This window comes from Dipteris shenzhenensis, chromosome 22 (genome assembly GCF_047967505.1).
Source record: "Dipteris shenzhenensis isolate YYH24624 ecotype China chromosome 22, Dip_SZ_1.0, whole genome shotgun sequence".
Taxonomy (NCBI): Eukaryota; Viridiplantae; Streptophyta; class Polypodiopsida; order Gleicheniales; family Dipteridaceae; genus Dipteris; species Dipteris shenzhenensis.
The window spans coordinates 13793707-13816484 of NC_141617.1; the positions used below are offsets into that span (position 1 = coordinate 13793707).

The following is a 22778-nucleotide window of genomic DNA, read 5'->3' on the forward strand; positions in this document are numbered from 1 at the left end:
GGCCCGTCTCACACGTAAAGCTTTCAATACATGGACCAATCTAAGAGCTATCACAAAACGCATATCAATATGCTGATGGGAAATCTTGGGATGCAGGGTTCAGAATATTAACGCTTGCTCTTTTCCTTCAGCTGTTTTGTTGTGAGTGTCTTAGCAGCATTTATGATTGAGCATTAGGGTGAAAAAGGTGTTGTGGTGCCATGAATCATTACTTTAGCAAGAGACATTGTTTATTAGACATGAATACGCCACCATTTGAGGGGTCATGGTGCAGTCTGTTCAACTGTCTGCCACACCAGCCTGGCATGGCCAGTGGTCAAACGGGCCTTTGGGGAGGCCCCTTGAGGTCTATAGAGAAGGCCTATCCCCCCCTATACTTCCAAGCCCTTAAGCATGCAGCAACGAAGAGGAGTTCCTTTTGTGCATGCCGCCTCTTTTGGTGCACTATCCATATGCACTCTGTTGGAGCATCTCTCTTTGAGTCTCTCTTGTGCAAGTAGCTTGCATTTTATGTCAATCCTCCACGTTATGCTTCTGCACTTGGAGCGTACAGCTCTTGGTTAGTCAACCTCTGTCATGATATCAGCCGCAGGCTCATTGAATTAAATACACAGGCTGACCAATGTGTTAATTTGTCAAGATCCAGCTTTGGAGCACAAAGAGGAATTGTGTATTGCACAACAAAACCTTGAAGAGAATGGCAAGGAGTTAACAATATTTTCTTGCCCATCCTACCCTACAAATCAGCAATAGTCCCCCCCCCTGCCCCCCCTCGTATATCTATGCCACTGGGTCTTGCTTCTTTTTACAAGAGATTTATTGAACATTTTGCCAAAAGGGCAGCCCCTCTCACTGACTTGTTGAAAAAGGATGCTTTCAAGTGGTCACAAGAAGCACAACTCAGTTTTCAGGACCTCAAAGATGCCTTGAGTAATGCACCTGTACTTGTATGCCCGGATTCTTCACGGCCCTTCACTGTAGAGACAAATGCAAGTGGCAAAGGCCTGGGGGCTGTTCTGAGACAAGAGCATGGAGTTATAGCTTTCGAGAGCAGAAAATTTGAGGCCAAGGAATTGACCTATCATGTTTATGATCAGGAAATGTTGGCTATCCTACATGCTTTCGAGAAATGGCACCACTACCTGTACGGTGGAAAGATTAAAGTTAAGAGATCATAGGACACTAAAGTACTTTCTTACGCAGCGCAATTTGTCCATGAAGCAGAAGAGGTGGTTGACTGCAGTTCAGTCCTATGACTTCGACATTAAGTAGAGAAAGGATAAAGAAAATGTGGTTGCCGAGGCCTTGTCTAGAATGTGGGCTTGTAGTTTATATGCCATTTCCACCATCTATCAATAGTGGATTCATGGGATCCAATAAGAATATATGCATGATTCAAAGGAAGCTCCCATTATTTTGGAGTTGGGGGGGACTCCCTGAGGATGTATTCTCATGGCAGCCAGAAAGCATTGTTCAAGACCACCCCTATCTCCTACCGGGCTGATTAGTAGTTGCTGTTTGCAGCACTTTTTGGACAGCCAGGATGTGAAATTCTGAGGGCAAAATTCCATGGGAAGGGATGGCTGTAATGAAGGGGGAACAAGGGCCAATTTAGAGGCCCTTTGGAGGCCTTTTAGGTGGAAAATGTGGAGCGACTATATAAGTCCCCATCCACCCCCCTATTGTACAGCTTTTGATGTGACTTCTAATCCCATCTAATCCCTCCTCCTTCCTCCTACGTGCTGCCTACACGCTCTCCCCAAGCTCTCTCTTTCTCTTCCCCTCACCCTCTCTCTCTCTCTCTCTCTCTCTCTCTCTCCCCCCTCCTTCCTTTGACATGACTATGTTGTACTTAGTACTATCATTTTGCATTTTTTGCACTCTGCCTTGGTGTGGATGCTCGTTTAGTAGCTCCACCCTCACAGCTCATTTGTACCAGGATTTTCAGAGTCTCATAGACCCATCGGTCTTCCGAAGACTTTTAAGACTTTTAAAAACTTTCTTTCTTTCTTTCTTTCTTTCTCCCTACCCTCTCCCCCTTTCATGCCATCTTTGGCCCTTCACCAAATCTGCCCCTTCCATTCATTGCAGCAGCCCCTTCGCTGTATAGATGCACTGCCTTTCTGTACGCAATGCCTTTGTAGCTGTATGAATTCAACCTTCATGACTATCTTGCAGTATCAACTCAGATGTAGGGAGGATGAGCCCTCTACCACTCTCCTTTCTTGATCCATATTCCTGCTTTCTTCTTGTGGTGGCTGACTCGAACTTAACTGAAACCAAATGTATAGACATGAGACATATGGCTGTCAGGCAAACACTTGAATCTGTTACAAAAAGAAGATGGCCAACAAATGATGTTGGTGTTAGACTAGTTGCAGCTACCCTAAACTCTTTGCAAGAGTCTTTTTTGTCTTTCTTTTCATGCTTCTCTATATCTGTCCATAAAAGGTCCACTCAATTTCCAGGAACTAGTGGGACTGTTATTGCAAAGCAAAAACAGACAAGAAAGAATATGTCTATTGATGTGCATATGAGCATCAAGCCTTGATGGCAAGAGGCAAGGGAAAGCCTCATTTTGGGGGCCAGCAATCCAAGACTGATTCAGCACAACCATCAAAGAAAATTTCAGCTAATGCAGGTCAGCCCAAAGAGAAGGGTAATTGCCATTACTATAAGAAGCCTTAGATGCTCTATCCGTGAGTGCAGGAAGAAAAAAAGAAAGTTTATTAAAGTCTTCGGAAGACCAATGGGTCTATAAGACTGTGAAAATCCTGGTACAAACGAGCTGTGAGGGTGGAGCTACTAAACGAGCATCCACACCAATGCAGAATGCAGAAAATGCAAAATGGTAAAGTACTAAGTACAACATAGTCATGTCAATGGTGGACTTACATATCAATCTCATCATCATCATCATCATCAGGACATCAAGGTGGATGAGGCAATGGAGGCATGAAATTGGCGATAGAGTATTGTCGGCCACTCACGGGTGCGGCCCTATGACATCTCCTAGTCATAGCTTTGCCTCGAACAAGGGCTATAGTAACCGCTGTCGGCCGGGCTCCGACTCTAAATAGGGAGGGGATATCCCCAACTGTAATCTGCGCATCAACCCTCTGCCTGAGCTATCACGTCACTAGCTCTGGGTCACGATCATATCGAGGCCTCGTCTCGTGGGGGTCCATGTGATCTAGCAGGAAGGACTCCGTGATAGAGCTCTGAGAGGGATCTGCCAAGGAAGAAGTTTGCTCCTGTCTCCCTGATCGAAGTATCCTCTCGGGGTGCTTGACTACCTCATGAATGAAGCCTGCCAAGCATCTCTGGACTGGATAGGAGAGGAATCGAGACAAAACCCCATAGCTATCTCTAAAGAGGTTGTAGAAACGCCCTCAAATCTCATAGTAAACAAGACACCTAAAGATGAAGTGTTCCTCCATCTCAACCTCCTGCATGTCACATAATGTGCTTATGCGCCTCTCCCTGGGTAGGCGCTCTACTCTACCGCTCTCGATACGAAGTCTATGTGAAGAGACCCAAAAATGGCCAAATAGAGATCCTCAGTGAGTGGGGTAAGTGGATCTACATGTATCCTGGTGGCTCAATGAAACCCTCCTCTGTGAATAAGAGATCCTCACGGATTACTTGGATGACTCGTGTGATAGGAGGGGAGAAAACAGAGCATCCATACTGTAGTAGAAAGGAGGGAGTCTATCCATGTGGAACCCCAATCGCTCAAACAATCTCTCTGTGCGTGCATACCAGCATCTCTGATCACCTCCTGCTGAAAGTGCCATAGAAGAGGACAATGCTAGCCATGGTAGCCTGCTGCACCCAGAAGTGTAATCCCCATACTCCCTAACTCCATATAGATACGTGATGACCTGAGATGCAGCATCTAGTTGTAATGGGGATGACCCAAACTCAGCCTGAATGATCTGGTGAGGGATGGATGGCTTACCGCAAATCATCTATGATAGCATGAGAACCTGTAACCGCTCCACACGAGCCTACTCTATATCCGACAAGTCTGGCCCCCAACAAGGGCCACCGTACGTCCCCGCTGGTCGGACGAAGGGCCACCGTACGTCCCCGCTGGTCGGACGAAGGAGTCAAAAAGAAGCCCCTTGGTCCATGGATCCTGAAAGTGCGAGTGGAAGCACTACCTCTCTAGTCTAACCAATGAAGTGTATCCTTTGCCCAAGGAGGCCTGCACCGCGAGGTCTCCTAGTGAAGATGGGTACGAAGGTGTATGATGAAACTATCTCAACATGTGACCCATCAAATGTGAACTGCTCCTGGTGCATGACGGCTCGAGATGTATTGAATATCATAACCTTGGTTTTACCCAAGTTGACCTTCAAATCATGACTCACAAAAAGACTGTAGTGCGTCAAGGTGTCTCTGGAGCCCCTCTGCTGAGGAAGAAAAAAGAGCCACGTCATTTGGTTTGCTTGCCCTCGCCTCCTCGATGATACACCTGAGCGTGAGAATGTGATCCATGGTTCCATGATCACGCCGAAATCCAGCCTGTCCTGCTACTCTAAGTCTTCGACACTCCGCAAATCGGTTGACCTCGGAATCAAGCACTGATGCATAAATCTTGGACATGACATGTCCAATCATAATGGTCTTGTAATTCTCCGGGCTCATGGGATCCCCTGCCTTGTAGATGGGTGAAATAGTGTTAATGGCCAAGGATGCGTGGAAACCCCAATCAAATAGCTTTATTAAAGAGCTTTGCTAAGGAGGTTAATCCCATATGCAATGAACTCAGTGCATAGTCCCTCATGATCCTTCGCTTGGCCATTATAAAGTTTCATTACGGCATCCTTCACTCCCCCCTTAGTGAAAAGGGTGCAGGATTTGGGGCGTGGCATATGTGAGACGTCAGGGACTGGCTGGTTTGGGATGTCATATAGTGTGCGTGCATAATTATACCAGACCTGAGTGTCAGTGAGTGGTAAGGGGGACCGTCCCTCTAGAAATCTCCACCAAAAGCCCTTAGAGTTGTTACTAAACAAAATGTTCACTAGTTCCTCCTCGTTCTAGCGAACGAAATCTAGTTTCTTTCTACATATCAGTTGACGATACTCGAGTAGCATCTCTAATTCGCTTGGAAGACTATTTTTTGTTTTGAATCTGAGCTGACGGCGTAAAGCCTTACACTCATCATCGTACCAACTATTATAGGGTACGGTTCCAGGTGGTAGTGGGCGGGTGGAGCGAGTGGTGTGAGGGAAAGCGTGAAGGGCAGCCTCATGTAGTGAGCGGGTGATCAGGGCAGCGCGGTCCTCTAATAGGGGTATGAAGTTAATATAAGCGAGAAGTATGTACAGATGGCGTGAGTAAATAGGTGGGTGGTCGCGGTCAAAGCGTATATCATGATAGGTGGAGTGGGAGTGGAAACGCTAAAGAATAGATAGGTATGATCAGCCCCTGGAGAAAGAGGTGCTACAGTAAAATCAGTGATGCGAGATGTGAAGGCATGGGATCCCATGTTATAATCAACAACGCTAGAACCTTCCCCATGTGGAAAGCATGTGAGACTACCTGAGGCAGGCCATCTGTCAAGACCATTATAAATAATGAGATCATGCATCCTGCCCATGTCTAATAGGGCCTGTCCATAAGATGTGACCGGACCTCGTCAGTCAGCCGAAACCCGTAGCATACTTGCACCCTCAAGGTCAATGTCTGGCAGTAGAATGGAATCTTCCCTGAAGTCGAGGAGTGGTATCTGACGGGTCTGTCCTCGTGTTGAAGTCCCTAACTAGGAAGACTTCTCCGTGGCTCGAGAAGTCAACAATGGACTGATAAAGGGCTGCAAATGGAGATGTCTCAGCCTAATCTCGAATATCTCTAGCAAAGTGGGAGGTCTCGGGAGTGAAGTAGCATACTGCAACAAACAAATCCCAACTGCGCATGTGTCGGATCCGGATCCAAAGAAACCTGGAATGTATATCTCTCTGCTCTACTGAAATGGTCCCCAAAAGGGTGAATCTGTAAAGAACTACTACTCCTCCTGATCCTCGTACTCCCCTTGTGTCCCTAGTCTCATCTCTGTAAGCATACTCCCATGTGTACCCGTTGACTATTGGTAGTGGGCGCTCTGGACTCTAATGTGTCTCTGTGTAAAAGACAATGTCGCGACCTATATAGGATTCCGAGAAGTTCCTTGGTTCTGACCATAAGGTACCATTACAGTTCCAAATGGTACAGGATAGGGTCTCGAAGATCTGAGTCTCATAGACCCCACCTCCCTATGTGGGAGGGGGGGTTGATGCCCAACGAGGGCCTGTAAGAAGTCGTTCATCTCGTACTCCTGCCCACTTTTCCTCCTTGCGGGCCTAATCCCGCACTGCAACAGGGAGCGCCTCTCCTCAACCTGTAGTGGGGTGAGGTTCTCATCCATGGAGATCGTTGGCTGATCTTGTAGAACTGGCCTGCGCCGTAAAGCCAAAAGTCGTGCCTGAGCGTCATGGAACCGTATGATTAGGGGTTGCTCTCGGTTGTGGTCTCTCCCCACCTGCCATGCCCTCTCGATAATGTGCTCAGCTACACCCAGCGTAGTGGCCGCGAAGGCTATCGCATCTGCCATCGGTGTAGCCTCAGTGCGCATCATCCCACGGACTATGATGTTGAGAGCCTTATTGGCTCTCTACTGCTGCTCCATGAGGGTAGCCGAAACAGTTGCCCTTGCAGCTTCTCATTTGGCCACGTCGACCCATCTGGAAGTCTCCTCAATTGCAGATTGCATGCTTGCAATCTATGCCTCAACAACTGGAGTGCTCTCTGGGACTATGCGTACGGCGGTGACCTCCTATCAGAGATGTGAGATATCATGTATGAGTCCCTGAATGAGATCAGCTTGGTCTCAAATAGCACGAGCCTGCTCCTATATGACGCGCCCCTACTCTTGGGTGAAGCGGACCTGCTCCTATGCAAAGCGTATCAGCTCCATCTCACACACGGATACTGTGTACCTCCATCAGCAAGTTCTCCCAAGCATCTAATGGGTCAACTCATCCGTGTCCTAGTTGAAACTCGAAGGGCTATGGCATAAAAGTGTGAGGATGAGACTGGAGGCTGGGTGGTGACTGGGTGAGCTGGGTACGATATGGAGATGACAGTGGCATGGATGTGGCAATCCCAACGGGGTGTGAGAGCGTAGGCTGACTGAGAGGGAGAGGGGAGAGAAAGGTCGAGGCATCAGTTCGAATTTCAACAAAAGGGATGTCACGGGCATCCACAACCCGTGGCATGCTGCATATAGGCTCCAGCGCCATCAAATACCGCCAGGCAGCTCACAAGAAAATGCAGGCTTAATCTGCCCTAAAAGCCTCTATAAGGCAGGCCCCTTGACCTCATTCTTCATCCACTTCAAGGATCCAACCTTAGCCTCCAGACCAACAGGAACAATCTAGAGAAGGTGACAAACCATCAGCATAGATTCAGTGCAGATCAGGCCTCCCCCTTCAGTGCGGGGCAGCAGCAATAGTTAGTCTTTATTCCCTTGAGATCCGTACAATTTTGTAGTGAGGGTTCATCCCCTCATACGGTACTTATTCTTTCAATTGTATTGAGCCCGATTGGGCATGCAATTATTCAGTTCAATTTCCACATTCAATTTCTCTCAATCACCTCACAATTGATGGTTTGTGAGTGCATTCTTCTATAATTAAGTGATATTGTGTGGGAGAGAGAGTGAGCTTAGTCATCTTCTCCTTACAAGGATAATAACGTTTGTTGATCCGTTGTCACACATTATGTATAATGAGTTTCTTAGTATTAGAAAGCGCTCTAATGGAAACTCAGATAGTGGACAAGTATGTCTAGAGCCATTAGCCAATGGCCTAAGGCTATTGTGATAAAATCAGAGGTTATAGATGGTATGCTGAGGCAAGGTAGTAGTACCTAATCGGAATGATCTCCGGCAGAAGATCATCCATCAGTGTCATGATAGCCCATTGCGGGACATCCACGTGTTGAAAAGACATATGAGCTTGTACAACGTGATTTCTTTCGGCCAAAAATTAAAAAGCGATTTCATGAATACGTCACGCGATGTTTTTCGTGTCGAATAAGTAAGGTCGAACAGGTGAAGGCACCTAGCCATTTTTAATAATTGGAAATACCATCGGCTAGATGGGAGAGCATTTCCATGGATTTTATAGTTGATTTGCCACAAACACAAGAAAGGTATGATTGTATCCTTGTGGTGGTTGAGCGCCTTACCACAATGGCTCACTTCATCACAATTAGAGAGTCAAGTAGAAGATTCATTTCTTAGTAATATGTTTTGTCTGCATAATATCAGACAAAGATACAAGACTTACTAGTCAGTTTTGGATTTTTGTATTTGATGCACTTAGGACTAGGTTGAAAATGAGTGGTGAGGACCATCTTGAAATGGATGGTCAGATGGAAAGTGTCCACCATATCATGAGATAAAGCACACATCCCATGGATGAGAACTTTCGAACTAAACTATGGATTTAGACCAGTAGTTCCACAAAAGGTACATAGTGCAACGGATTATATAATGCAGATGCAGAGGATATTGGAACTAACTAAGTCAAACATCCGTCAAGCTATGGATAGAGCTAAGAAATATGCCGATGAGAAAAAAACTTTTAGAGAAGTTGAAGAAGAAGAGAGAGTTTTTCTCAAGATTCCTTCACACCTCAAAATCTCAGCTACAAAACAATGCATCAAGTTATCACCCCGATATTGTGGGCCATGGTTAATTCTAAAGAGAATAGGTCAGGTTGCCTATCGGTTAGAATGCCCACAAGATTGCAAGGTGCATCTAGTATTTCATGTGTCTTTGTTAAAATGATTTTTGCAACCGACACATTAATTAATGGAATATTATAATGTTACAAGGACTAGAGAAAAATGCAACGCGTTCAAACCAGCAAGAATCCTAGACCAGGGAGAAATGATTGTTTGAAACCTGAGGATACCTACGGTGTTAATTGCTTGGCATGGTCTTCCTCTATATAAGGTTACATCGGAATCCACTTACCAAATACGGAGAGAATTCGCAAATTCATCATCGAGGACGTTGATGCTTGAAGAGGGACAAAATGTTGCGTTCTAGTCAAAAATGTGGCATGACCTCAAGTGGTTGGTGACAGAACGTCCTTAGAGGGACTAATGATAATGTATATAAATGTAAATAGTACTTTTTTAATGTGTTATAAAGGATTGGTCAAGAACTCAGCTATGAGGTCTTTGATGATCGGGGTCCAAGACGACCAGAAGGCTCTGAGATCAATGCATGGATAGAGCTAAGACATATGTGGCTTTTAAAATAGTTGAAGGAGAGAGTTTTTCTTAACATTCCTTCACTCACTATATCCTTAGCTACAGGACAATGGATGAGGTTATGACCCTAATATTGTGGACCATGGTGGTCAATTCTAAAGAGAATAGGCGAGGTTGCCTACAGGTGCATCAAGTATTTCATGTGTCTCAATTTTTGCAACCAATTGACTCATCAATTGATGGAATTGTTCAGAATGTGGCATGACCTCGGATGGGGCAGTACAAAACGTCCTTAGAGAGACCAATGATAATAAATATAAGTATAAATAGTTGATTGTTTTGATGTGCTAAACAGGATTGGTCAAGGACTTAGTTGTTGAGGCTGATCAGGGTCCAAGACGACTAGAAGATGCTGAGGCCTCCATGCATATTGATTTGGGTTAGTTCATTAACTATGCACTAGGAGTACGTGCCCAGGGGTAAAAACCATGTTAGTGAATTGGTGGAAGACCCAAAGGGATTAATTGATTGAATGCATGGGGAAGTTTGGGACATGAGCATGTACGCTTCATAAAAACCATACATTTTTTATTCAAATTGAATACCAAAGCTGGGTGATTTCTGAATGCAGCAGAGGTATGTGATTTGCGTGTTTGACTGGGTGGAGGTTCAAGCTCGGACACCTATGGTTTCCTCAGAGAGTGAAAAGACCTTAGTGTTACACAAAATGCCAAAGAAGAACGTCTCTAAGCAGCCCAGAATATAAAAGAAGCTGCCCAGGAGGCCATAAGAGAGTGCATCCAAGAAGCACCATAAATTTGCCCTCTTTTTGCTGTCCGTGATGGCCCTATATATATCTAGATGAATCTAGGAACATTGCCTATAAAATATAAAACATTCCTACAGATCATATTCTCTACAGTCTTGTCTTCTTGAAGAGGAAGGAAATTCAGACTTGAAATGCTTCAATGGTAGGACAGGACAACAAACAAATCCAGACAGAGACATAAAAGATTTCCAACAGACAGTATCCTTTAAAATGTTTTGTTCTTGAAGGGGGAAGAAATTGAGCTTTCAAATACGTCAACATTAAAACATCAGTGACAGATGATTACAAACCTGAAGACCCAATACACGCTTAAAGGGCCACTTTCCCTTGTATTGTAATGGGAGCTGACCTTCTTGCTGCCTCTCAGCCTCTCGGTGCACCATACACTGGTACTCACATTCACTGGCACAATCCCATAGTCTCCAATCAGACAACAAAGAAGGGATCTGGAACTCGATGCTGGAACTGGAGGTGCTATCATTCTTGATGAGACTTTTACAGTTTGGAAAGCAATCAGAATGGATACAGCCAGTTTTCCCACATTGTTGTACACAAGACCTGCAAAATATATCCAAGCAGGCAACACTTTCATCCATATTTTAAAAACTTCCTGTTTTAGAATAAGAATAAAGAACAAAAACAAAGGGCAAAGGATATTTCTTGTAGGTACAATTTCTGCTTTTGCAGTATTTTCATGCGACGGCCAGGAAACGTTAGAGAAGGAAACATCATGAAAATAAGAAGATACGCATATACTCTGTAAGATTGGAACGCTTTGAATGAAGGTAAAAACGAAATGAGCAGGAGAAAAATATAAAAGAGAGAGACACACACAGATAAGGAAGGAGCTCGAAGATGAGATGTTACTAGTATCACACCACTATAGGAAATCTGGAATCCAATAAACCACAACTTCCAAAATGAGAGCGTGAAGCTACTCACCCTACAACTAAATCTCCTATACAATGTAATATGAAGGGACATGTCTTTACGTAAGCCATCAGTTGTTGCTTCATTTACAAACATTTATACCCTCAGTTCTTTATCATCAATTTGTAATTTACAGTGTCTTATACAGAGCCAGAATGCAAGCATAATACTAATTTCCTGTCACATCGACTATTGTGGTTCAAGATGGGACAAATTTGCTTCTGCAGTCCACCGAGCCTGATGGTTTTCCTGGACATGCACTATTGTCCTATGGCAAGCCATATGGATGCAACAAAGGCTTATGACATCAGAGTTTCAACTTTCTAGTCCTTCAGAACAAGGTCCACACCAAGTTTCTCATCAAATGGAAAAGCTTAACACATGATGAATGCCTGGCAGATAAAGAGCATCGCACATCAAATGGAAAAGCCTAACACATGAAAAATGCCTCTCAGATAAAGAGCATCACACAGGAGTACCCCTATCTTCTATAAGGTCAGTTGGCAGAACTCATACAATTAGGAGCTCCTCATGGGACAGCCACCACTTATAATTTTAAGTGCATAACTTTCCTGGAGCTAAAGACCTTGTAGGTGTTAGAGAGTGGTCAGAAAGAAAAAGGATGCACAAGATTGTGTATCTAATTACAGTCAATAGAACCCCTTATCTGGACTCCCTCTAGTTACTCTTGCTCTCTCTTTCCTAGTACTGCCTCCACTCTCTCAATTCCCTCATACCTCTCTCTTCTCTCTGCTTTCTCTGCTACTAGATTAGATTATAAGCTTTTGACAGATTCTCAGCAAGGTCATGGTAAGCATACCTCATGGCATAATTTCCACAATGGTTCTGTTCCCTGACATGAATTTTCTATTGTTCTAAGGACCTTGTCCATATGCCCTTCATGGCATTTTGATACTGTCGCTTTTAGGAAGAGAATTAGAGGGAGTAAGGTATAATCTGTTGTTGCTTTTTGGCCTGCCATAGGTAGGTCTAATTGAAGGCAATTCAACAAGAAGCGAAATAGCCATTTTTTATTTTCAAAAAATCTCGATTTTTTATTGATCCACATGCTATTTTTTCCTCTAGAAATCCTCCACATTTTTAGCGCCTCTCTCTCTCTCTCTCTCTCTCTCTCTCATCGCTTTCAATTCATCATCTCTGCCCTCTTTCACTATTTGGATCTTAGGCAAGCCTTATGAATGATTTATTATCATTCACCTTGTTTTAAATTTTGTCTTTACCTTTTTCTTGAAGGCGCACTTAGTGGCAAAAGAACCACCTTGTATAGATAACCTGACAAATTTTTATTTATAGAGGAAAATTAGTAAGTTATGTGAACCCATTCTCCTACTTTTATTCATATTAATTCCTTCTTCGTTAAGATAGGATACCCTTGTATATTTCTCCTCACTCCTATTAAAAAGATAACATCGTAAGACTAGAATATATCCTATTAAATAATTTTTTAAAACAAGCAGCAGAAGGGAGTTTGTAAGAGACTTTAGACAACACTAGAAAAATACAAAATAATAATAACTTGGTAAGCAAAGCTACGCTTATGTTCTCATCAGTACCCAAGCATAAGCTGCAACCCCTATAAAGGTCAGACATTCTCCCTTAGGCAAGTCACTTAATCAATATGTTTCCTCTTCACGTATAAATACATCTAGAATGTGCTTCCATGCTTGTGTATGAGATTTTCCAATTGCTTTTGCTGAGTGGAAGAAGTGCACCTTACATCAATGAAAAGATAATAACTAAAAAATAGCATAAATTACTAAGAACTAGCTCATTTACCATAACTATATTTTAAGAGCATAACCAATTTACCATAATAAACCTGTACTCTCTCTCTCTCTCTCTCCATTGCCCTTTTGGGACATTGTGGGTTTCTATAAATATGGACTTAGGATAGTTAATAAGTCATCCTATCTATTGCGATTTCAAGAAAAAATATAATGAATATGAGGCATAATGATAACTATAAATGTTGACTCATTGCTGATCAAATCAACACGTTTGTAGTGCAATATCAAAGGGAAAAAGAGAAGAGCACATAAAATATCACAAGGAAAAAGTAAAGGAGGAAATATGAGAAGTCTACAAACTTCTAAATTGCAAAAAGACGTCATTTGTATTAGTAAGTATGTTTGATTGTGTTGATAAGTGTGTTTGCAAAGTTTCCAGAGATGAAATTGTGCGTTGCATTGCAAATTTTTTACTGAACTGTGTAACCAATTCTCATACAAAAGACATAGTTTCAGGCTTGTTTTTTTGAAGTGTACTTTGGATTCCACCCAAACATTTTGTACACTTTTGTTCACTTTTCTCCAATGGCGATAGCTTTTAACTCACCTGTATATATCAAGATTTTTTTTTACTATATTATCTATAACTGAAGTTTTCAAACGATTAAGTTCTTATCACTTTTTCTGAACATTTGCTCCTGACATGGCGATAGGCTGAGTCAAGAGCTATCGCCATGTCAGTAGCAAATGTTCAAGAAAGTTGATCAAAGAGACGGCTATAAATCAAAGCTGACACTGAAAAGAACGAATATCTCTCTCTAAAACATTTCCTAGCCATCGACGTACAAAATGAGGAAAAAGAGGGTGACGCATTGGCAGTGAGAGGGATTGAAAGCTCTAGTTTGGGTGGAAAGTAGAACAAAAAGTTGGATTGATGTGAGAAAGCAATGAGTGAACGACCACTTACTGGAAGGTTGGATCTTGATCGCCGTAGCTGCCATGACAAGGGCTAATTAAGGAGGAGAATATAAACGAAAAGATAATGATGGCGGAAGCATCCATGTCAATTCTATTTATGTTGTAGCACCTAAGCTATGCTGTGAATTGGAAGGCTTTATATGAAGAGAAAAGTGCGCATTGGTCCATGCCACAAAACCTACTTTGGTGCGTCCTTTGTCCATTTTTATTTGGTGCATTTTATATTCCTACCTTTCTGCATTTTATTTGTCGCCTTCTTTATGGACATACATTCGTCACAAAAACCTAACTCTAGTGCCTTTTATTTGTCTCGTCCAATCCTTCGCGGCTTACACATCACCCTCCATCGCCCGATCAAGACCCTTCTACATCGAAATGCACGTGCACATGCCTTTCGAAAAGTTTAAAATCAAATTTGCGGCAGCAGCCAGCCTTTCCTCGCCGCCGTCATGGAGCACGTAACTACTAACTTGAACCAACTTGAATCCTAGCATTTTATCAAATTTTTAAAGGAAAAGAGCAAATGAATCTAAGTGTGGACATGAGACACAACACAAGGTCCGTTAGGACCCGATCCTCCTTGCAAATGTCAGGGGTGGTGATTTATTATAGACTTGGCCATATTGTTTGTGAGTTTTGGGAGTTGAAGCCCAAGAAATACATGAATAAGGCGACACTCACAAGAGCTCATGACTAATCCTCATTGCAGTCTATACAATATTGTCACATCGAATATGATCATATGAATAAAGGTGTCGATTTTCATCGATCTTGCATCCAGCTTGGATTGCCTTCCTCCCTCGCATCCAAAATATGCATCAAAAGAGACGAATGTTGTAAGAATTCAAATTGAAAACAAGTGATTTTGAATGGATAAGCAATTAAAAATATGTATATAATAATATATAATATATAATTAGCATAACCACACATAGTGTGGCCGGGGAGGCAATGCGCTTCCTTCCCTAAAGAGGTATAACCCAAGGGAATGGCCTTTCCCTGGGTGTCGGGAATACATCGCCGAGAAGAATATTAGTACCGAGAATACATCTCGTGAATGGATAAGATATTGGCATATCACCTGAATGTCAATAGTCGTTTCACAGCTTCCTACCATCGTCGTCTAATTCTTAGAGGCAATATCTCAACTTACTCTAAAGACTGATTCTTCTGGCTTTACTACAAGAGGAGTCGAGACCGACACCCACAACACTCAAAAGCTTGTAAGCCCCACATTGGCAAGCAAAAGATTGGACCAATTGTGCAGAAAGCTATTGATCAACTTCTTCAATTATCTCACTCAATTGAATGAATGACAGACATTGATTCGTGACATCATTGCGCTACACATGAGTTTAGATTAGTGAGGAGAGAATACTTACAAGGGGCACCTTCGAGAGATAGCTAAATAGAACGGTAACTATGGCAACTAGGACGCTTATATATTCTTACCACAAGCCAAAAAAAAAAAGCAAAAGGATGTGGTTTGCGTAACTTCATAAGTAAACAACATTGATCTCCCATGCACTCTCCCATGCATATAGTTATTCGTGTCGCATTATTGAAAGGCATTGTATTTGGAGCTCGCCCTATAAACTCGTTGTTTGATGTATCATCCAATGTAAGACTATGTAGCTGCATTAGACTAGGTGGTAAGTTACCACTTAGGTAATCATTAGCTAGGTTTAAATTGATCAACTGAACACAATCGCTCAACCCAGGAGGGATGTTGCCCAACGGTGGCCTGTATAGAGTAGCCAAAGAATTTTTGATTACATCAATGCTTGTTGCACCTTTGGCTTCTGCATGAGCACGAAACCCCGCTTCATTTTGAAAATTACGAAAGGCATGTACATAAATAGATCACTCATTTGAAGTCTGTGCCAATCATTGTGGTTGGTACTAAAAGTACTGAATGAGGAAAGCCTCATAAAGAAGTATCAGGAAACATAAAAAACTTAATGCACTCATCCCAAACAGTTATGACGATGATCAATGGCATAGAAATTGGCATTAGCAGACAATTAAGGCAGAAATGTAACTAAAATGTTAAAATTTGCACGTCATCGTGGCAAAAAACAATGAGCTTCTATGCTCAAGCCACCTGAGACGAGAACATGAACAAGGAAAGCTTCATAAAGAAGTATCAGGAAACATAAAAACTTCATGCACTCATCCCAAACAGTTATGATGATGATCAATGGCATAGAAATTGGCATTAGCAGACAATTAAGGCATAAATGTAGTTGCACGTCATCATGGCAAAAAGCAATGATCTTCTATGCTCAAGCCACCTGAGACGAGAACAAAAGGATGTTAAATTGCAAACATTCTCTATGCTTACCCTTAAGAAATGAGGATCACAAAGTCACAGATGTGCAATGCCCTTCTTACCTTGGCATAAATGCTATGAAAACAGAAACTTGTAGTGGTGAAAGTCTATGCTCCTTTGCGGTTACATGTGGCTTGCTAGGGCAGTCGATCAGAAGGTTGCTAGGTTCCTTTCCTCTTTCCTTTTCTTCCCCTTTTCCTTTATGCCTTTGCGTTCTTCATTCTACATTGGAGTGCATACTTGTTGGTTTCCACCCAAATGGAGGGTTGTGATATCCACCATAATACTTTGCAAGAGCACCCTTCTTAGTAACGCAAATGCCGGGCCCTTGGGATCAATCTGTTGGCTACATGTAGTTGGTTTTGCAAACTCTATAATGGTACCTACAATCAAGTCTTCACGTAGGATTGACAATCTGTGTGAACGAAGACAACACATGACCTAAGCAATAGAAAGCAAAGGCAAAGCAACTGCTATTGTACAAGGGAGCTTACAATGCTCTCTCTCTCTCTCTCTCTCTCTCTTTCCTTGGTTTTTGAAACGCTTCTCCATAAGCCTCGTGTCTTTTGAAGCATTGCCTATTCCTATGCGTGTCATTTGAATGTTGCTTTGTCGCTCTATTTCACATAATTTGTAGCACATACATTTAGAGGTTGAGAAAACCCAAAGCTAAAATGGGTAGGTTTCCATGGGTCAAGATTGTCTTGAGACTTTTCGCTCCGATTTGCTTACCATATTGATGTGTTTTTTCTTTAGATTTGTGCACGTTCAAAGCAATGCCTGCTTGCTGACCATTTGAGTTGTCCTGCATAGCATAAGTAATTATCTCCTTTGACTGTGCATGAACTGGAGGCACTAAACTATGCATCGTCTCTCGATCGAGGATTACATTGGTGCCATGCTCTTTGATCTGGGGGCTTTTTGAAGTGTCAACTCTATCATTTAAGCACCTACCACTTGTAGATGGGGGCTGTGTTTGACCATTTCCATACTGTGATGGTGGAAGTGAATCCTTAGGGCACCTTCTCCTCCTCCAAGTACATGGTCTCGCTTTCGGTTGCTTATCCATAGCGAGGGTGATCCTCTGAACCTTTGGTTACTCTATAATTTCGTCCACCTGCATTTCATACCCATCTGCTATCAGTGGGACGCTCTTGACCGTTTCTTTTGAGTGCATGGGAGGAGATGAGAGATTTGTCAAGGTTAGCTTGAAAGCTATTACTGGATCTATTTGTGGACACCCGCAACTTTGAAAGACTCTGAAGCATCGGAATAATGAGACAAATTTGAAACCACGTATGAAAAGGGCCTCGGCCAAGAGATGTGTGCCACAACGCCAAATTGATGCCCATTGAATAGACTATGAAATTGACAAGCAATATCATTACGAGTACCATGAGCTCCAAAGTGCAAGAGAAAACTTGCTGGAAAGCTATAGGAATGAAGAATGCATTTCACATTGAACTAAGCTCAATAGCCCTTCAACTTCCTCATAGAAGAGTTGCCGCCGAATGTGCACGGTGTGGTTCTGAAGAATCTTCATCATGAAAACCATTTACGAAAAGGCTTCCCATAAAGAATTTCCTACATTAGCTAACCATGCCGCAAATTTCTCTTGTCCTTGCCTTTGTTTCAATATTTTCAAAGACAAGGGAATATTTCGGCAACGACTGGGTGTGATTTTTCTATTGCATGTGGCGCAAGCTGCTGCTTGTTGCTTATCATATTGATGTGATTGTTGTATTGTGTGTTGTTAGCTATAGTCCTATCTTTAGATTTGTCAACCTTCAAGGCAATGCCTACTTGCTGCAACTCGTAAGATCCATGAGCGCTACACCAGACATATCAAGAAGAGGTGTCCATCTCTAGTGCTAGGACCCTTTTTGTAATAGTTCAACTCTTACCATGGCATGGTATTCCGATCAAGCAAATCCATGCCTCCTACTATTGTGTTCAGCTACTACAAGGATTTGTGAAGCAAATCATTGTCTCCTACTATCATGTTCTTCTATCTCTTGACGTCATCTGGTACATGAAATGCTAGTTTTAAGTGTTAGAGACTTAGTACGATGGACGATTCCTTTAGCAATTGGCACTACCATGGTGTTCCAAAAGTGTTCCCCAGACAATTGAACACTTGAACGTGCAGTACGATGCAGAATAGCAAAGGACATAGTTTGCTTTGGCCTTGAGATGCTTGCTGCTCCTCCACGGGGGGTTTGCAGAATGAGAAGGCATGAGCTAGCTGGATTCTAAACGAAGCGACCAAGAGCATATTGAGAAGAATTGGAAATCCTAAAAAAGCATATCTAAGCTTTTCCTCTCAAAAGCTTTTGACTTTAGGACAATTTTAGAAGGTGTGTTGTAAGCCTTTAGATCAACGTCAAAACAAGGCCTATAACTAAGAGATGTGGCTCAAGGAGAGCTTAAGATACCAAAACTTCTCCCTAGGCTGCCTATCATAACAAGAAGTACAAGCATTAAGCATTCACATGTGAGCGAAACACAAGCTAGAAAATGATAATAGCAAAACTGATGAGATAACCATTCGACAACCAGAGCAATTGACATCTCATGCATGCCGATGTGCCGTCATGCCACATCATCTTCTCCCCTTACCACATCAACTAGTACAAAATCCAACTGTGCTTCCAAAAGCTACCACGTCATCTAATACACAGTCTGACTGCACCTCAAACCGTAACCGTCGATACAGACCAAAGTAGTGGACGACTAACGCCCATCACGATGATCGAGTACGATGACCATCGTGAAACATGATTGTAAAACAAGGGGAATTTAGTGCATCGTTGTCCATAAAACCCCAAATTATTGCAATTAACCTCCCTTCGCCTCACCCTTGATGGCCTTGTGAGTGCTCCACTTGCAATTTCCAAATCAAAAAGCCACTGAAAAAGCGGCTCATGGCCTTCTAGCCACTCGTCACATCCCCACATATTCTCACCCAAAAAATTGCTCTAAGAGCACTTTTCCTCCAACCTTATATTATGGCGATGGGCTTCATAGTATTTTAGGCTTCATATGCCTCTCAAATAATTTGCAAAAGTGTCAATTGTAAGCTAAAGCTTGAAAAATACTTAAAAACTTTATGACTTAGCAATCTTAATGAAGCCTTAAAACTTAAGGATGAATGAGCATATTCAACGGTTCATATCATCATGTATTGGCATTAATAAGAGATAAAATTAGTGTTTCAAACATAATAAAACTTTTATTAAAAAATTGACCTTGAAGACACTCGAAACAACCTTGTAGACAATCGATCTTTTCTCTTCTTTTGTTTTTTGTTTTTAACCCAAACTAATCTTTTGCCTAAACCTTGACCAACCAAACTAATCTTTTGACTATCAAGGACTTTATAAAAAACTACTAAAAAGGCATTAGGTCTCCTAAGACCATAACAACCAAGAAACTACTCACTTTTTAAGAGCATTTCCTTGCAAAGAATCGTGTTTAAGGCAATGGTTTAGCCCATCTTAATTCGGATTTTTAGAAGTCATTTCCTTTCTTTTTTATTATGTTTTAAGTTTTTATTTGTAGATTATTATCTCTATTAAATGGTGTTGATCAACTACGTTGATAGGATGGTTGTTGGGTTATTATTGTAGGATATTCTTAGCTTTGTATAAGGGTGATGGAGGTTGCTTTTGTTTCATTTTCAATTGGTTGATGAATCCTTTGCATGATTTTACTAGTGCATGAGGTGGTGGAACTTTGTTCCTTATTGTGAGCAAGGGGGAATAAGACACTTTAAGTGTTTACTTGCCACTTTGCACATATTTTTCCTATAATCCCTAGATTATGCAAAATCCTCAAGATTATGCCAAATTCTGAAGAGCCCATGGAGACATCCCAAGATACTAATATGGAGGAAGATGAAGTTCTTACTACAATGTTTGAGGTTAAGCTAGGAATCCAAAGAGTTCAAAACATGGTTGATTTGGTCAATAAGAATCAGCCTCTTCATAATATAAATTGGGAGATCCTTCTTTTATTCCCTAGATGTTTGGTGAGGAACATCAGGAAAAGCATATTGACTATGTTAAAAATTGGTTCAACAAAAGGACAAGTCACTTTGCATTGTATAACTCCTATGATCAAAGATGACCATGTAGGGGTACAAGGGGAGGCCCTTAATTGGCCAAGAGATTTGAAGACAAAACCACTTACATAGATGAGTTTGAGGAACTCTTTCAAAAAGAGATCATGCAAGAAGGTGATGAACTTGATCATTTCAAAAAATTAGAAAGCTTGTCGATGGACTCAAGTAGCTTTTTACATTTGTCAATTTTGAGGCTTGAGTGCTACACTTTCGAGTACAAATTTGCTTATGATTCAAAACATGCTACCAAAATGAAAGTTTGAAGGAATTATATTTTATTTTTGGAAGATACACAATGTGTTTCACAAATATTATGATTATATGGTTATGGACATTAAAATATGAATACTATAGCTAATGGAAAAATGGTGAATTTAGTAAAAAGGGAAAAGAGCATTTGCTTTTAGGAAAGATAATTTAAATGCATTGCATTGAAAAATAAAAGTAATCCAAAAAAGTTGGCCAAGGCTTGCAAAGAGAGCCTATGTTTTCTATGTAAGTACCCTTCAAACAAAGACTACCCCTTGAAGACCAACAAGATCATCTAGATGATGAAAATTATAGGTGAGTCTGTAAGTTTTTTACATTAGAGTTTTCACTTAGAATTTGCCCAGTGTCATGATTGTAACTTGGTTTCTTTTTTAAGCTGATCATTTAATTAAGATCAATTGAAAAATATTATGTCAAGATGTCTATTTTCACCCGGGTTCACGTCATAATTTCATGACCACCATAAAGTAATTTAAAGACTGGAAATCCTAACCATGCCTTAGTGGTCACCACCATAGAATCCAAATGGCATCAAAAGAAGGATAGTTTTGGCACTAGAAGGTTTTGAATCTAGCTCTACAGGATCTCTTTCCTAGAGATGAATCTATAAAAAGAAGACCTGATATTGGGGATAGAGTGGCTTTCTTTTACAAAAGTGACAGTTTGAAGATTGATTCAAAAGGACATATCCTTCATTTTGTTTATAATGGTATAGATGTACATATTCAAAGTAATTTCGTTGATCCAACTTCAAATATTGCAATTCTTCAAAAGTATTTACTGTAATACTTGATTCGAATGAAACCTTTTAGTGTATAGTCCTTTTGAAAAAAGAATAAAGCATAAGTATGTCGATGTATTTCCCAAGGACTTTCCTTACAGGTTACCACATCGATGACTTATTTAGAGTTATTCATCCTGCTAGCTCAACCTATTTTTATGAATTCCTATCAATAGAGTTAGAAAGGAGAAGATGAAGTTGCAAGCAGATTACAATTTAAGTGGATGGGCCATATACAAGAAAGTAAATCCCCATTGGTACAGTAATATTACTTGTTGAACAAAAGGACGGAGGCCTACAAATGTGTGAAAATTATAAGCAACTAATGGTCAATAATAAATATCCAATTTTTTCACTCGATGACCTCCAAATAAATTAATTAATGGGTGCTACTTGTTTTACCAAGCTTCATTTTCCTAGATATGAGGTATCATCTAATATAAATTTATCAACAAGATACCTATAAAACTAGCCTTAGAATTAGGCATGGCATTATGAATTCAAATTTTTACCTTTTGGTATCATAAATGTTCTCGCTATTGTTTAGCAAATGATGAATGACATCTTTCATTTGTATTTATGAAAATCTTTGGTGATGCTTTTAGATGATATACTCATATTTGAAAAATCTTAAGGGGGCATGAAACACACCTCCAAATTGTCTTGGATACTTTATGCCAAAGAAATTATGATTTTCTAAGATGTGAGATCATGTATCTTGGCCATATTGTTCTCATAGAGGGGGTACATATTGATGTTGCTAACATTAGACCAAATTTATAATGGCTAATACTTATGATAGTGAGGTAGGTTTGATATTTTCTCGGATTTATATTGTTTTATTGATGCAATGATTGCTATGCCCAATTCTCTCTCTCTCTCTCTCTCTCTATATATATATATATATATATATATATATATATATATGTATATCCTCTCTATCTGCATACATACATACATACATACATGCATACATACATACATACATACATACATACATACATACATATATATATATATATAAATATATAAAATTAAGATGTTGACAACACCATTTTTTAGAATGTCATTAGAAATTAGTTTATAATTTGAAATGGTTTGCTATCCTATGAGGGAAAGGTATATATACCATAAAGAATCTTATTTCACGATAGCCCTAGTGTAGGAAAACCCACTATTAGAGGACCTATCACTTCATAAAGTGGAATTTCTATAACAAAAGTGTATCTCTAGAGTTATGTGGTAGAGTTTCAGCTATGCCAAATTAAAAAATCTAATTGCTTTAAGATTGGACACATGTTTCATCCTCTATAGATGCCCAATTCTATAATAAATTTGTATCTCTAGAACTATATGTGGTAAGCTAAGTGCTTTACAATTAAAGGCATGTTACGTCCTTTATAGATGCCCAATCCTCAATGTGTGTGCATGTGTGTGTGGAAGACAATACAACAACATCTTTTGCATAGTTAAAATACAAAAGAGTCAGGGAAAAGGATAGAAAGAGAACATAG

General features: G+C 41.0%; 1 protein-coding gene across 3 annotated transcripts in view; it reads right to left on the reverse strand.

The window, feature by feature from the left end:
• Positions 1-14002, reverse strand: part of LOC147887772 (uncharacterized) — a 48402-nt gene extending 34400 nt beyond the window's left edge. The window contains exons 1-3 of one of the 3 annotated variants that reach the window (XM_087393460.1): positions 13748-13998; positions 12274-12325; positions 10393-10660 (exon numbers count right to left, since the gene is read on the reverse strand). In XM_087393460.1, the coding sequence (XP_087249586.1) occupies positions 10393-10660; positions 12274-12325; positions 13748-13781 (354 nt within the window). In that variant the 5' untranslated portion in view covers positions 13782-13998. Of the gene's footprint in view, positions 1-10392; positions 10661-11044; positions 11130-12273; positions 12326-13747 lie in introns of those variants that run through there. The other 2 variants (XM_087393459.1, XM_087393462.1) reach the window with 2 other exon arrangements.
• Positions 14003-22778: the final 8776 nt, after the last annotated feature.